Source organism: Sarcophilus harrisii, chromosome 2 (assembly GCF_902635505.1).
Source record: "Sarcophilus harrisii chromosome 2, mSarHar1.11, whole genome shotgun sequence".
Classification (NCBI taxonomy): domain Eukaryota; kingdom Metazoa; phylum Chordata; class Mammalia; order Dasyuromorphia; family Dasyuridae; genus Sarcophilus; species Sarcophilus harrisii.
This window is the reverse complement of record NC_045427.1, coordinates 187,479,457-187,496,903: the sequence shown is the minus strand read 5'-3', so window position 1 is coordinate 187,496,903 and position 17,447 is coordinate 187,479,457. Positions and strand designations below refer to the sequence as shown.

The 17,447-nt window shown below is 34.7% G+C and overlaps 1 protein-coding gene across 1 annotated transcript; it reads left to right on the top strand.

The window, feature by feature from the left end:
* The first annotated feature begins 412 nt into the window (after window positions 1-412).
* On the top strand, window positions 413-13,718 carry LOC111718620. The gene is made up of 2 exons (XM_031951185.1): window positions 413-620; window positions 5,558-13,718. The coding sequence occupies exon 2, from the start codon at window positions 5,576-5,578 to the stop codon at window positions 8,981-8,983; it is 3,408 nt and encodes a 1,135-aa protein (XP_031807045.1). The 5' UTR covers window positions 413-620; window positions 5,558-5,575; the 3' UTR covers window positions 8,984-13,718.
* The last annotated feature ends 3,729 nt before the right edge of the window (window positions 13,719-17,447 follow it).

Genomic DNA, 17,447 nt, shown 5'->3' with positions numbered 1-17,447 from the left:
TGGTATATCTCACAGTGCCTAGCATAGTCCCTTACATGTAGTAACCAATAATTAATAACCATTTGTTGGAAGTTGACTAAGTGCACATTATGAATCAGAATATGACATACAGAATCCCTATTTTGTATCCTTCTTTTAAATTTTGCTTTGTTTTGTTTTTGTTCCTGAAATTAGATACATGACTGCTTTAAAAGACATTTTTTCCCTTGCAGTTAAGTAGAAAAGAAACAAATGTTTACAAGGTCAAACCTTTGTAGATTAGAAGAAGATACAACAAATAACATATTTAATATATCTTATCATAGGAAGCAAAACTGGAATGCCAATAATATTTGTATATTTTTCAAGGTTTATCAGAACTTTAAAAAAAATTAAGAAGAGGCACAACTAGGTATATATAGGAGGCAGCTCCTTCGAAGTTATTCTCTTGATTCTCAAAGGAGGACTTGAGAAGAGCTCTGAGAGGCTTTGCTCTTTCAGAGTTTTTATTTCTTTCTTTGGGAACTTGCTATTCCTAAAAATTTAGTTAGTTGCTTTAGAAGTTCACTTGATTTCTCTTCTTGCAAACCAAGGAGTTCAACGCAACCCAGCAAGATTGATGGGACAGGACTCTGCGAAAGGTATTTTACTGATTTAATTTTCTTAGAAATATTTTTACCTCAACTTGCAGCCTTGTTTCTTTATGTGTGTGTGTGTATATATGTATGTATGTATGTATGTATATGTATATACATACATGGATATATGTTTGTTCATCTATGTGTATACTCTCATGTTTGTTCTCCTGAAGATATTTAACTGTGTATCTACAAAATATTTATGTCTTTTTTTTTTCCCTGAAGAGACAGAGCTGTGTCAATTATATTAGTGTTTGATAAAGCTGTCATTTCTACATTCAAAATAATTACCTAATTGGTCTATTTTTTTCATTTTAATGCATGATAATTTTCTTAATTGTCTTCAAGCTAAAATATCTTCAAACAAAATGATGTTGAGTTGAATGCTATATGGGAAACATGCAAACATTCTTGTTTTAGAGGAAGGAGTTGTGTGAACTATGTTGAGTGTAGTTTTGTCAGCATGCATGATTGCCAGAATGTAGAGGTTCTAAGTTAATAAGACTTGAAATGCAAATTATGCCAACCACATGCCAAGAGACATAGGCCTAATTTTGAGAAAAAAAAAAAAAAAGCCTTGTTTTTTTCTCAGAACATCTGCCTTTGAATTCAGCTCAAATATTTATTACTTGTTTGACCTTAGATAAACTGTTTTTTTGTCCTATAAGGTTTTCTTCTCTGACTATATTCAAGTACCCAGAGATACTTCTCAACTTTAACCTAGAATTTTCTATGGATATATATATGGGTTTATTTCCATAAAAAAGTACATCAGAACTTTTAAAAATTTGCATTACATGTGAACTTGTCAATTCAATTTAATTAATTCAAGTTGCATTGGTTAAATACCTATAATGTACAAGGCCCTATGCCAGATACTGAGGATATGAGTCAAAATCAAAACTATTTCTTGCCCATAATAAAATGGAGGCTAGTTGAGGTTGAGAACTATATACGTGTATGTATGTATATGTGTATATATATACATATATACATATATGCAATACAGTCATATATATGTATATGTGCAAATAGATAAAATATATACAAAATAACTAAAAAATAATTTGGGGGTAAAGTGAGGAGATCACTAACACAAGATAGGGATGAAGGAAAGGCATCATATAGAAAATAACAGTTGACCTGAGATTTGATGGGCAGCTTTGGATTCCAAGATTGAGATTAAGGAGAATGAACATTTCAGTCATAAGAGAACCATGATAAAGTCATGGAGGTGGGAGATAGAGTACCATAAGAAGAATATTGACTGAAATATGGAATAAATTAGGGTGGGATAATGTGACATCAGACTACAAATCGAATTTAGCTCAAAGTGCAAAAGGCTTAAAATGTCAAATAGAAATTTATATTTTATTCTGAAACTTCTTGAACAAGAAAGTGACATTGTCAAACCCATGATTTAGAAATATAAAATTGGCTGATAAATAGTTTAAATATATTAAAATATTATAAATAAATAGATAAATAGATTAAAAACCACAGAGATTTGAAGCAATCTGCAAACATTTGAGAACCAACCAGGTTTGTGCTAAAAGTCAGGGATTAGATAGATAAACAAAATATCTTTCACTTCTCTACAATATATTTCCTCTCTTCTAGTTTGCTTCCAAGGGATTTACATAGTTTAACAATGTTTACTGTTCCTCACACATTCCATTCCATTTTGTATCTGTAGCTTTGGACATACTGTCCTTAACAATGGGAACACACACTGTCTTTACCTCTAAGTTTTGAAATCCCTAGCTCTATTCAAAGCTCAGTTCAAACACCATCATCTTATATATGATATATTTTTATATACACACACATATATAGTAGAAAAGAAAAAAAAATCATATGAAAGAAGATTTCTATTGTACATATACACATATATGTCCGTGCATGTATGCAAGCAATAGTTGTTAGTCAGTTGTTTTAATCCTGTCTGATTCTTCATGATCTCTTTTGGGGTTTTGCTAACAAAGATACTAGAATAGTTTGCCATTTCCACTTTTTTTTTTTTTTTTTTTTGGCTCATTCCTCAGATGAGGAAATTAAGGCAAACAGGGTTAAGTGACTTGCCTAGGGGAACATAGCTAGAAAGTGTCAGAGACCAGATTTGAATTCAAGGAGATGAATCTCTCTCACATTAGGCCCCAGGATCTCGGGACTATGCTATCCACACATACTATACATACACACATACACAATAAATACATATGTGCAAACACACACACACACACACACACACATACACACATACACAATAAATACATATGTGCAAACACACACACACACACACACACACACACACATACACTTTATATAAAACCCAACTTATAGTTTCCAAATCTATTTTGCTTGTTTTGCTTCTTTGGGGCCTTCTTTTTGTGTTTATCTTCTATACTTTAAAAAAAAATGCCCCTAGAATCTACATTTTTTAAATTGTTCTATTCTTATACACTCCAGACATCCTATTAATCCTACTCCAACTCCCACGAAAAAAAAAAAAAAGAAAGAAAGAAAAGGAAAGGAAAACAAAATCCTGGTAACAAATATGCACAGTGAATAGAAACAAAGTCCCACATTAATTATGTCTGCAAAAATATGCCTTATTCAACATGTTAAATCCAGAGGATGTTTTCAGTCCCAAGAGGTATTTCTGATTCCCTAGCTTCTTGACCCTGTTTTGAAATTACTTTGCATTTATTCTGTATATTCTAAATTGGAAATTAATTGGAAAATGTTGCTTTTTTCTGATAAAACATTAGCTTCTTGAGGATGGGAACAATTCCTTTTTATCCTCAGGATTCACCACAATGCCTGGAAGAGAGTAGATATTCTTATATGTTTATTACTAATTACTTTATTTAAAGATATATCAATATATAAAACTCTCTATTAATACAAAGTGACATATGATAGATATCTGATCACACTTCATGCCCTCATTAATGTATTTCTATTCTAATTTGCATTATGCTTATCAGTCTCTATGTTATGTGATCTTAACTCTTCCTTAAACTCTAAAATGGGAAGGATTAGAATTATTTTTGTACATTTCTTAGAATCTAAATCCTTCTATATATTTTCTGTGATCTTGGGCAAGGCATGTTGTCTTTCTGGAAATCAGGTTTTTGTTGCCTTTTTTAAACCTGAGAATGATGGAGTTATATTAGTGGATCTTTACATTCCTTTTTAATTCTAAATCTATGATCTGATAGAAGAGGTCAATGAATTGCACCTGGTTCATATAAGTGCTTGTGTATTTATCAAATGAATGAATGAGTAAATGACTAATTGATAAATATGTGTTCCATACAGTAAATGTATAAGCTTAAAATACGAATAGATCTCTGTGCTCTTTATAGAAAAGCTAAGGATAAACTTTGAAAAATGGCTATCATTTAAATAATTGGAGAGATGTGGTTGGAGAATATTCTGAGTAAGGGATAAAGCTCATGCAAATGCTCATAAATAGAAATATTCACATTCCTATATTCAAAGATTGAAATATAAAGATGCAATGTGAGGGGGATTTGAATGAATAGAAAAGAGGGCAATAAAAGTCAGTCATTTTACATTAAAAGGTCATAGTATTTTTAAAAAAGCACACCATAGTTAAAAGAGTACTGGACATGGGGTTAGAAGAGACACAGATGTCTTTGAAATAGGAATCCCAGGAAAAGGACTTGGTCTCTCTAAGTTTAGTTTTTTTCACATGTAAAACCTATAATATTTCTCACAGAGTTGTTGTTATGAGGATTATCTAATATATGTAGCAATTTTGAAAAGAGGGTTGTCATTTTGGAGCCATTGATGGTTTTGAAGCCAGTTGACTCACTTGAATATTAATTTGATGGGATAATCTAAAGAAGATTGAGCAGGCTGGAAAACCAGTTCCTAGAGATGATAATAATATTCTACATATGAGGTGATAGCCTATAGTATTAAGATGGTCAGAGATATTTAAAAAAGTAGCATAGAAAGATTAGGTCATAGATACAAATGCCAATTGCAAAATCTGGGGAACATAAATTGTTGGCATGGGCAGTTTTATGGCCACTTTTCCTGAATGTAAGAGGGAAGAATGAGAGTATCTGAGAGAGGTGCACAGATAAGAATGAAAATCTAGAAAGGATAAAGAACATTTTAAAGGTAGTTGGTAGGTGTTGGTGGTTAAGGAATGTTCTAAAAACCTCAGTGGGAAGCAAAGAATATGCCAATTTTTCCACTCTTCCTATGTGTGGAGTTTAAAAGAAAATATACCTAGTCTTAGAGAAGATAATAGGAGATATACTGACTTGAAGACAAAAGTAGGTTTAAGTAGACACTATAAGAGAAAAGGGATGAAAAAACAATTATACGATCATCATTTTGGATATACAAAGAACTTTAGAGGGCATCAAGTTTTTATCCCTCATTTTAATATGAGAAAATTAGTTCCAAAAATATGCAGTGACTTTTCTCAGGTGTTCAGACTCCAAAGCAGCAGACCTAAAATTGAAATCATATAACAGGAAATAGAGAATTAGAATGACTTATACTAGAAATAAATAACTGAGGCTTACTTAGCCTAGCTCTTCAAAGTTGGCCTCAATAGTATAAATATTATCCTGGTGGCATCTGAATCTACCTCCTACTACCAACCACCCTTAAACTTGATTTTATTTAAAACTTTTAGTTTACACATGATTTACTTGAAGAAAAATACTGGTGCCTAAAAGGCTAAAATGATTAGGACATGATTATAGTTTCCTTCTTGGATCAAAGAATTCATATTAAAAAAACTGCAAAAAATATTCCAGTGTGTCTGCAAAATATTTTGCTTTACTGTTTATACCATAGGAGGATACAAAGGATGCACATGATAAGAAAAGGGGGAAAGGAGAAATAAAGGGGTGACCCTATAAATAATATGGATTTTTTTATATTTTCAGAATACGCCTTGAAAGACAATGCTTCCCCACAAAGGTTCCAAGAGTCATGGGTCATTGCCTCAGAGTAACTGTCCACATTGCACATGGAAAAAAGGGGAAAAAGCCATCTCCCATGTCAATCTTATACATACACAATTAAGCCAGCGGAAATTCCCCCCTGAAAGCCAAGTCTGTGAAGGTTCCCATTCAACTGAGATTCCTGTTTCTCAGGGGAAAATTGCCATCTGGCCTCCACCATCAGATCATGATAAATGTACTCATGGGAATCTAGCCTGTGAAGGTACACAGCAAACTGAGACATCACCACCCCATGGAAAAGTTGCCATGCAGCTGATACCACCAGGACAAGGAAAATTCAATAATGAGAATCCAGAATATGAAAACTCACAGTCCACTGATTCTCCCATTCCCCATGGAAAAGCTACAGTCTGGCCCCCAGTGTCAAGCCGAGGAAAACTTTGGGAAGGCTCATATCAATCTGAGAGTGTTATTCCTCGTGCAAAAGCCATCTTTCAGAAGACAGTAACAGGCCAAGGAAAATTTACCAGTGAGAATAAAATCTGGGAAAGCTCACAACCAAATCAGATTATCCTCTCCCATGGAAAAGCTGGTATCCATCACCCATCATTGGGCAGGAGGAAATTCATCCATGAAAGTACAATGTGGGAAGGATCACAACCTAATGAAACTCCTCTCCATTATGGAAAAATTGGCATCCAGGATACATCAGTGAGCAAAGGAAAATTCAGTCATGACAATTCAATGTGGGAAAGTTCACAATCAGCTGAGACTTCTCTTCCTCAAGGAAAAGCTATAATTCAGCAAACACCATCAAATCCAGGGAAAGTTAAATCTGAGAACACAATCTGGGAAGGCATACAACCACATGAGAGCTCACTCTCCCGTGGAAAATCTGCCCAGAATTCATTGATCCGAGGAAAATCCATTCATGAGAATCCAGTGTGGGGATCTTCAAAACCATCTGAGACTCCTCAGTCCCACTGGAAACCTAATGTGCAGCACCCACCATTGGTTCGAGGAAAACTCAATCGTGATAGTACAACGTGGGAAGGTTCACAGATAGCCAAGACAACCTTAGCCCATAGAAAAGCTGCACTCTGGCCCCCAGCATCAAACAGAGGGAAATTCTCCTGTGAAAGTCCAGGATCAGAAGTTTCTCAATTAGCTGAGGTTTCCCATACTCATGGGAAATCTGTTGTTTGGCCTCCTCCTCTAAGCCGAGGAAAATTTACTAGTGAAAATTCAGGCTGGGAAGGAACACAAATACGTGAAACAACCGTCTCTCATGGAAAAAATACAGTACAACTTCCATCAGCAGGTCGAGGGAAATTCACAAATAACAGTCCAGTCTGGGAAGGTTCACAGTCATCTGAGATTTATCAGCCTCCTGGAAAAGCTGTTGTTTGGCCCCCACCACTAAGTCAAGAGAAATTCAGTAGTGAGAGTTCAGGGTGGGAGGATCCACAATCAGGCAAGAGTCCCCAGCTCTCAGGAAAAGTTTCTGTTTGGCCCCCACCATCTGGTCAAGGGAAGTTCAACTGTGAGGACCCCAAGTGGGAAATTTCACGACCAGTTGAGATACCACATCCTCATGGAAAATCAATGGTCACATCTTTACCTTCCAGCCGAGGAAAATTTACATGTGAAAATATAGGCCAGGAGGATTCACAATCAACTGAAACTATCATCTCTCATAAAAAGCCTATAGTTTGGCCTCCACCATCCAACCGTGGAAAATTCACTTGTGACAATTCAGCTTGTGAAGATTCAAAATCAACAGAGGCTGCAAGTGCCCAAGGAAAGCTGATTATTCGCCTACAATCAACAGGCCAAGGAAAATTATCCAATGATAATTCCATATGGGAAGACTCACATTCAGGTGAAACTCTCCTTCCTGGAAAAAATGCAATTCGTTCCTCTCTAGGCAGAGGGAAATTCACCTGTGATAGTCCAAAGTGGAAAGGTTCACAAATAGCTGGAACAAACTATGCTTTTGGTAAAACCGCCACCAAAATTCCACAATCAAGCAGGGGGAAATTAAACTTTGAAAAACTTCTAGAAGGTTCTCAAAAATCTGAAACTCCTCATGAAAAAGTTACCCTCAAAAGATCACCATCCTGTCTTGGGAAATTTACATATGGTAAATCAGTTTGGGAAAATTCACAATTAGCTGAGACTTCCTTAAGTTTTGGAAAAGCTTCCCTCAGGCACTCGCCATCATGTCTAGAGAAATTTACTTATGATAAACCAGTTTGGGAAGATTCAAAATCTGTGGAAACTCCTCTCCATAGTGGAAAGGCAATAGTCTGGCCCCCACTGACAGGTCAAGAAAAATTGATGTGTGAAGTTCCATCATGGGAAGGTTCAGAATCAGCAGAGGCTCCCCATTCCTTTGGAAAAACTACTACCAGAGGGAAATTCATTGGTGAAAATTCAGGCAGAGAAGGTTCCCAAAGTGCTGAGATTTCCTATACCTTTGGAAAACCAGTCATCAGACCCCCACAGTCAGACATAACAAAGTTAATATGTGAGAATCCCGAATGTGAAGGCCCACAGTCAACTGAGGCTTCTTTCCCTCGCGGAAAAACCACCATTCAAAGAACATCATCTTGTAGTGAAAAATTCAGTTGTGAGAATCAAGCTTGGGAAGACTCACAGTCAGATGAGAATTTCCTCTCCAACGGAAAAACAGCAAGCTGGCCTCCACTACCAGGGAGAGGAAAATTGTCCTGTAACAATTCAGGCTGGGATTCCCAAGCAATTGATACTACCTACCCTCATGGAAAAGTGACTCTCCTCCAACCATTAGGTAGAGGGAAATGCACTCATGAGAATTTAGGTTGGGAAGATTCACAATCACCTGAATCTCCTCTTCCCCATGGAAAATCTGCTGTCCAGCCCACACCAACAGGAAAAGGGAAATTCACTTGTGAGAATTCAGTCTGGGAAAATTCCCAGTCAACCTATAATCCTCTTCCTCGTGGAAAAGTTGGAGTTCAGCACTCAGCATTGGTTCGAGGAAAATTCCGTAGTGAAAGTACAATATGGGAAAACTCACAACAATTTGAGGCTCCTTTGCTTCATGGAAAAGCTACTGTTTGGCCCCCACAATCATCTCGTATGAAATTCACTTGCGGGAGTCCAATCTGGGAAGATTCACAACCAACTGAGACACCACATCGTCTTGGAAAAGTTGCTTTGCCGGCTCCACCTTCTAGACGGGGAAAACTTGCATGTGACCACAAAGCCTGGGAAGGCTCACAAGTAGCAGAAGCTCTTGTACCACTGGGAAAATCTGTCTTGCGGCCTATAACATCAAGCCAAAGAAAAATGTCCAGTGAGAATCAAGTCTGGGAAAGTCTTCCATCACAAAAGCATTCTAACTGGTACTTGGGCACTGGCTGATTCTAGAATGTTTTCTATTAATTATTTCTTTTTTACTTCCTCAAGGAGCACTAATGTGGTCATCCATAATTCCCTCTTGAAAATTTTTCCACTATTGTTACCCCCAACTAGCACAAATCTACTTCTTCCCAGCTACTATTATCTTTTGGACACTAAAGTACTGGCTCCTTACACTGGGACAGTTGACAGTTAAGGCTCCTGTTTTTAATTTTAATTCAGATTCCATCTCATCCTGATTTTTTTTTATTGTAATGCTTCACATTAAGTACAGCGATGCTTTCTTTTAAGACACTGAGTTTCTGGCAAACCTTTCGATTGATAACCTGTTTATCAGAGTACTAGAAATTCTTGATTTAACAAGTCTAGGAGAAATTAACATATTCTTTGTTTATCTGATACTTCTGGATCTTTTCTGCCACTGTTAGTGAACAACTTCTTTTCTTTTTAAAATCATGTCATTTGATTATATAAGTATTTGTGTATTCTCAAGGTAGTTATTTCTCAATTCTTCTTATTCTCCTTATATTTAATGAGTAGCTCTTGACTTAACTGGTTTTCTAACTAAAAAAAGTCTTGGCAATATCCTTAATACCTTGGTATTCATATTGACCATTACTAATACTGCACCATGTCTTAGATCACCCAACTCAAATGACAGTCTCCTTTGTTTTATTTCCCCTAATTATTAGAGAATTCATAACTATCATTTAAAATTGCTCTGTATCCTAAAATCTCAGTCAACCTGAACATGCCCTTTGACCTCACTGTAATCTCTTGTTCAAAAGTTCTTTCTGTTGTCAACCAATAGGTCCTAAGACATGCCCCATTTGGTCATTGCTTGGGTCTCATTGACTCAGATTGAATGTAAATAGCAGTCATTTTTGGTTTGGAAAGAAATCCTGAGGATCTTCCCCATATTCATTATTCCTTTATTTATTTAGATTTGGGGGAGCGTGGTGAAAAAGGAAATTCTTTGCCTCAATTGCTATCTAGCCTTAATCATTGATTGGATGTGATCTCAGTCAAACTGAGACCTGTTAAAGACCTTAGTTTAAAAAGATAAAAATCTCCCATTTCACCCAGGGCCGAGATTTCCATTTATCCTGATCTATATCTGGCCACTGGACCCAGTTGGCTCTGGAGGACAAAGTGAGGCAGATGGCTTTGCACAGTTCTCCCTCACTTATTCCAGTTCATGTGCATGTTATAGCTTCATCTCCCTGCTGTCATGGTCATCTTCAAGAATGAAGGACAACAACCAGTTCACAATTGTCAAGTTCTTAGTCCTCATCTCATCTCCTTCCATTACTTAAATTATTGTATCTATGATGCCTACTTGGAATCATAGTATGACAGATTTAGAAATGGGAGAGATTTCAGAGGCTATCTTGTATACCCTTGGATCTACAGAAAAATAAACAAAGATACAAGGAGTTTAAATGATTTTTCCATAGAAACACAGGTGGCAATTAATAGAGCTGGAATCCAAAGCCATGTTTTCTGATGATAAGTCTAGTGCCCTTTCTACCATTCCATGATACTTACAAATAAGTTTCTATCTTTAGCAACCTCCTTTCCCACCATTATTAATTCAGTTAGCAATAATTTAATTATTATCTATTGTCTGCAAAGCACTGTTGTAGTGTGTGTGTGTGTGTGTGTGTGTGTGTGTGTGTGTGTGTGTGTGTGTTTTGGAGGGGAAGTGAAGTAGCCATAAAGAAGAAGTTACAACCTGTATGAAGTTATTAAGAGCCATTTCTCATTCTCTATATTTTCTTCCTTTTAGAAGGAATGCTCACCATTCCCAGTTACTCATCAATATTCAATTCTCTTCTATGATAAAGAATCATCCCCTCTGATGTAGAATTCTGCATGGAATAGTGCACAGGGCACTAGATTCATAAACAGGAAGATTTAGTTTCTAATTGCATCTAAAAATATCTTCTAGTTATATGATCCTGCACAAATCATTTAGCCTCTCTGTGCCCATTTCCTCATCTCTAAAATGAGGAGTGTATACTGCTTGTCACATGTATATCTTTCAGTTCCAACACCTATGATCCTATGGCTTCAGGACTCTTTGATTTTATCAGCATGGATGCTTTCACTATTAATGTAGATCAAAATAACTCTATCTCTTCAGCAATATGTTCTTCAGGAGATGATGTGGTACCACAACTAACGAGGCTGGTCCTAGAAAGGAAGATATAGAGCATATTTCTGGATTCAATCTTGGAATGATCTGCCAGCTTGAGAAGTGCTACAATGAAGTCATAGTTACCTCTGTACCACAATGAGGAAATGAAGAAGGTGTAGTGGAAATTCCTTGTAATAAATATGTGTATTAACATAGAAGTAGAAATAATAACAGAAGATTCCCCATGAAAATGGGATAGAATCTATTTTAGCATCAGTTAGCAAGTATTTGTTAGATGCCAAAAGTGATGACTGTTTATAGGAACAACTTCTCTGTGAGCTTTTTGCTAAACAGAATCTTTGATATGCAATACTGCCACAAGTATAAGAAAACAAATTGACTTATAGTTATGTAATATCTTTCTAAACCTAATTTAACACGAAAAATTATATTTGTTGTACAGTAGAAACTAGTTAAGGCACTTTCAGCCAACCTAGCAGTTCTTATAAATAGAAGGATTAGATTTTGCTCCCTTAGGTTTTCCTATGCCTGTCAACATTTTTAAAAAATGATATTTTTTTTGCCAATAATGTGCTTGTATTCAAACTATAGAAAATGAATAGAAGGTAGCTTGCCCTTTCTTTGACCCTTAATGTTGTTACTAACAAAATCAGGAAAAAAATGGTACTACATAAAATTCAGGGAATAGATGAAGTTCTGAAGCCTGTTCAGATAATATTAGATTAAAACATCTCAGTATTCATAGTCATTATTATACTACATTTTTGGTGCTGGCTAATTAGATAGTTGACTTCCACCTGAGGCAGAGATGAAGGCACAGAGGCAATAATATTGATGTCTATGTGTTCATGAGTGCAGTCCCTGACAGCAAAAAAATTTTAACAACTTTTGTTTTTATGATTTTCTGACTTACCGATTGGTAAAGTTCAAGGGTACTTGGATTCTGCTTTGTTACAATTTCCAACACCCCTTGTGTATCTCATTTTAAAACTATATAGACTTTTACAGTAGAGGGCCTTATAAAATCAGGTTTTTGTTTGTATAGAGCTCTTTGGGTAAGTTGTAGTTGTACAGATGATTCATTCCCAAAGCCAGAGAGAAACTAGAATCTAAAATGGTACTGAGACATATACATTTTTTTTTAATATCCTTGTGTAAATAAATATCCCATAGTAATTTTCATTGCTATCAATAAAATTTGTAGTTAGTTTCAGATGAGTGTAACTTTATCTCTATTTTTAAAACCTTAGATGTAACTGACAAATTTGTCAATCAATTTTTTATTCATGTAAACATTTAAGTACAGAATAGTGCATAAGTATTGTAGGAGATTCAGAAGAAATGAAAAGATATTGCTTTTGCCTTAAAGAGCTTATGATCTAAAAAGGATGGTTGTTATTATAGTTGGTAAAAGCATTCCTGAAATTTTGAATGAGTACACAAATAGTAAAGTTTTACTCTGGAAATATCTTTTTTAGATAATTAAAAAAGAGAAGTCATCACAAAATAAGACTATCAGTAGTTAGGTTATATTGGCACTGTGAAACCCTCTGCCTGGACTTTTGTGGCTAGAGGATCACCAAAATAATTTATCAAAATTGCTTTGTAAAATGTAAAATCCTATACTGATATAACTTTTTGTTATCATCATCATCATCATCATCATTATTAACATTACCTATTAATTAAATAGTAAATCAATAATAGAGACAATGTTCTTATAATATACCGGGAGTCCAAGGTCTGTTTTGGTCCTGGATACTGGTTCTAAAATTTATTGATTGTAAGACTTTGGTCAACTAACATCATTTCTCCAAGATTCAGTTGCCTCATAAGTAAAATGAAGATTAATAATTTAGATTTTTTATAGACAAAAGTAATAACAGAGAATATGAATTACATATGGGACATGCTTACCATTACATACTTATCACTGAATCCTGATCATCTTCTCACTGAACAGCTAGTCTTTTTTCTACAATATACTCATATGTTGACTTAACGGATATTTTTTCAGAATAAATTGAGGTATCGTGTGTTGAGATACTCTATAAAATATAAAACTAAAAAATATAAAACATATAGTAATTATGATGATGATGATGAAGAGGTCTGTAGTGTCTCATTTGAGTGGCAATACTTCTCTCACAGAAGGCAAGAATGTATTCCTAACTTTCTTTTAGTTTTGTTTTAGTTTTATAGAATAATGAGCAATGGAGAGAATAGGATAGAAGGACAAATACCAATATGAAATAATAGCATAGCTGATCATTTCATGGAGACATGGCCTCAACATCTATCGTCTGAGTATAGGAATTTCTATGCTCATCATCAGGTCCTTTGTGAGTTAGAGAGAAGAAGGAATGTAAGATAGATATAGGACCATTGCTCAGTAAGAATTTGGTTTTCATTGACATAATAAATTAAAATTTTTTTATGTTCTCATTTTTCCTTTGCCCTTTATCAATCATTAGAACTGTTTTGTTTATGAACTAAATATATTAATATCTTAAATGTGCTTGTAATGCTTCTCAGAAAGCTTATAAAATCATAGATTAAAAAGAAATGTTAATCATTCATGCTTTTGCCTTATTTATTTCAAAATTGTGTTTTATCTTTGTGGATGTGAGTGTATAAACTAGCACAAGTGTGTGCCAGTGAGTAGTGGAAGAGTGGAGTGTGATAAAAGCATAGAAAATACATATAATATAGAAACATAATAAATTTTCATTGAGCAAAGGAGATATGATGGTGTGATTTACTATGGAATCATGATCTGTGTCTTCCAGGATCACATGACTTGTTTTCAATGGTCCCAAACATCACTAGTCTTATGATATAATATCATCATTTACTAGCCTTTTGGCTAATTTAATGCCTAATATCTCAGGCAGCTTCAAACTCAACATAGAATACAATATATTCCCAAGGGACTCACATAAAGAGAAAAACACAAGGACAGACATAGGGAAAACCATCAAGGTAATTAGGCAGCTCAGAGAGTCAATTCTAAAATAAAAAAGAAGTCTCATCTGAGAATTATTCTTTCACCTATTTTTCACCTATCAAATTTATAGCTCTAGTATAAGAGACAGTTTATAATACTAGCACAGTGGGTAGGGCTTTTCCTGAATATACAAGGAACTACTTTTATAAGTAACTTCAAAGTAGAAGAGAGGCTAGCACCCTCACTAGCATAGTTAGCCATAAGTATTGTCTTCCTTCCTACTATATTCACCTTACTTCTTTGACTCTTGTCAAGATACAGTATTTATGCTTTCTAGAGTCATAGTAAAAAAGAGGATTACTGGATAGGGAGAATGGAAAATTACAAACTTAACTTCTAACTGCTATCATTTCTCTGTTCTATCAGTGAGCAACTATTCAGTAAGAATGCAGAGAAAGACATATTATTCATATTGATGTGCATGCTAGAAATAGCATAAAAATACAATGAATAATAAAATATAACTAGAAAAGGAGGTGGGTGAATCACATAGAGAGAATGAAGTATAACAGATGATTAGCATGGAAGCTAGTGTTGCTTTGATAGCCTAACGGTATTAACACCCCCAATATCTTGAGTAGTTTTAATGGATAATTTTCAGGAAAAATATGGGCAAAATCACATGAGATAAGAAACAATGAATGAGTTGTGAATCCCATAGAAGGATTACTCACATTTAGGGCATTACAGACACATTGGAGTATTAATGTGCAATAAAATCTGCTAGATACTGGGAGAGACAGTAGGATAAATAATTGCCTCTGTTCTCAATGATTTTATGAACTATAGAAGTACAAACCATGTATACAAAGAAGTCTAAAAATGAATTAAAAGACAAGAACAGAAGATTTATGAAGTCCAAAGAAGAAAAAGTCACCATGATTATTTGTGCTGGGGATCTTGAAAAACTGGTATAATTTCAATAAGATGATGGAGTGAAGGAAAGATATAGCATTCTAGTTATAGGGAATAGTATGAATCAAATAATGAACCAAAACAATGTTTAGAGGACACTTACTCTGCATAGATTCCAGTTCAGGGATCTTTAGAGACTAAACTCTACCACACTCTTGCCTTTCCTTTTCAGAAATCCTTCTTTTTCTGTGAAAACTTAAGTCATTAAAGGGTACCTCCTCACTTGGTCCCAATGCAATTTCCTAAAACTTCAGTTATCTAAATCCTTAAATGGTTATATATATATTACAGGATCTTCTCCAAGTTAAGATGAAACATTGGAGGAAGAATTTAATGGAATAATGGCAATTATTGCTATCTTACTAAAAAAAAAAAGCATAACTCCCTAAGATAATACTACAATTAGCAGGAATTTATGCTAAAGTCAAATATTACAAAGACACAGCAGGATGGAATTGTACAATGTTCCTCTGCATGGTATGCCAATTATAATTATATCCATTGGTCACTTGTTATATTAGGCATTTTCTATCCTGAATAACAGAAAATCTCAGAAATATTTTCATATGATTCAGTTTCAAAGAACAGGACAAGCCCTCATGTTAATATCCTTACATGAACTCAACTTGTACAAAATACAATTAACTATCTTTGTCCTGAAATATTTTTCTTTTTCCCAACTCCCCTATTACTATTATAATAGGTGCTATCATCCTTCCAGTCATTGAAACCCAGACTAGCTCACTCTCATTCCCCACATCTGATCATTTGTAAAATTGATTATTTCTCAAATATGGCTCCTTTTGGTACAGGTCATCGTCACATCACAATTGAACTATGACAATAGCCTCCTAGTGAATCTCCCTCCCTTCATGAAAGTATATCCTGTACTCAGCTGTCAAAGTGATTATTGAATCAGCTCTGTGGGGGTCTGTTTACATACAGATTCAAATATAAAACTCTGTTTGATTCACTATGATCTGGCCCTTCATTGTTTCAAGTTTCCACCTTATTCCCTTCCATAATCTCTTTACTTAAGTTATACTTACCTCCTTACTATTCTTCAAGCATGAGAATTCATTACTGTCTGGGAATTTTCACTGATTGTCCCTCATGCCTGGAATACTCTCCCTCCTCATAATTATTTCTTCCCTTTTTGGATTTCTTTCCAAGCTCAGGTATAGTCTCACCTTTTACAAGAAATCTTTCTAAGTCCTCCTTAGTTCTTTCCCTGGGAAACTATCTTCAATTTTTCTTTTGTATATCTTTCTAGTACATAGTTGTTTTCATGGTATCTTCCTAATAGGGTATAAGCTCCTTGAGATCAGTGATATTTATTTTTTGCCTTTCTTTGTATCCACAGTGCTTAGCACACTGACTGGAACATAGTAGATATTTAATAGATTCCAGTTAATTAAATGCTTTGCAAGTTAGTAGTACTTATTTTATTTTTACATATGGGAACTATAATGTTTTTGACCTGTTAAAATTCTAAGAAATACTATGAATAATTTAAAGTATTATAGCCATGACTAACATTAACCTGTCACAAATTTCTGGAAGTTGGTCACATAGTGAACTGTTAGAACTATGCAATAGCATTTTTTATTTAAATGCTCTTTTATCATTTCATGATTGTTAAGGCTAACCTTGCACCTACCTCGTACAATATACTTCACATGTTTTAATGAGAACATTTTGATTCTAATTATTATTAAGACTTTGGGAAAATAAGGAAATATTTTAAATTATAGTATCACATATTGTTTTTGCTTTGTCAGTGTACTTTAAAAGAAATTAAGCACAGAGATATAGGCCTCATTCCAAAGTATAATTTTAGAGAGATTATATCATTGTAACACTTCCTGTAATAGAGACAATATGATCCTAAATTACTTTTCATAAATGTAAAACTTCATTAAAACCTCTATTTCCATCATATCAGTGATATTTTAGACTCTGATCACTATTTTTCATCATGAGATTTCCTGATCTCCAGGCACAACCAGCATTCTACTACCTGTTTTGCTACTTCTGATGTTACACATCAGTCCCCAGTATAAGATCAGAAACTCTCCAGGAATCATATCTCCTATCCAGGGAGATAATATCAATTCAATACTGAAACTGGCCCTGGAATTGAACTATTCCAGTTGCAAAATGAAGGGTGAATAAACCAAACAAGCTTTGTCTTTCTACAACTAGATAGTCAACACTTTAGGGACTACCTAGACTTACTGATCACCACGTAGAACAAGGATTCTCTCATCTTTTCTTGACAGAATTACAGATAACTTTTATTATGTCTATACCTATGTGCTTATATTTCTTTCTCAGGCAATAACAATCAAATAAATATTAACATTACTTCTGGGAAGTTTAGA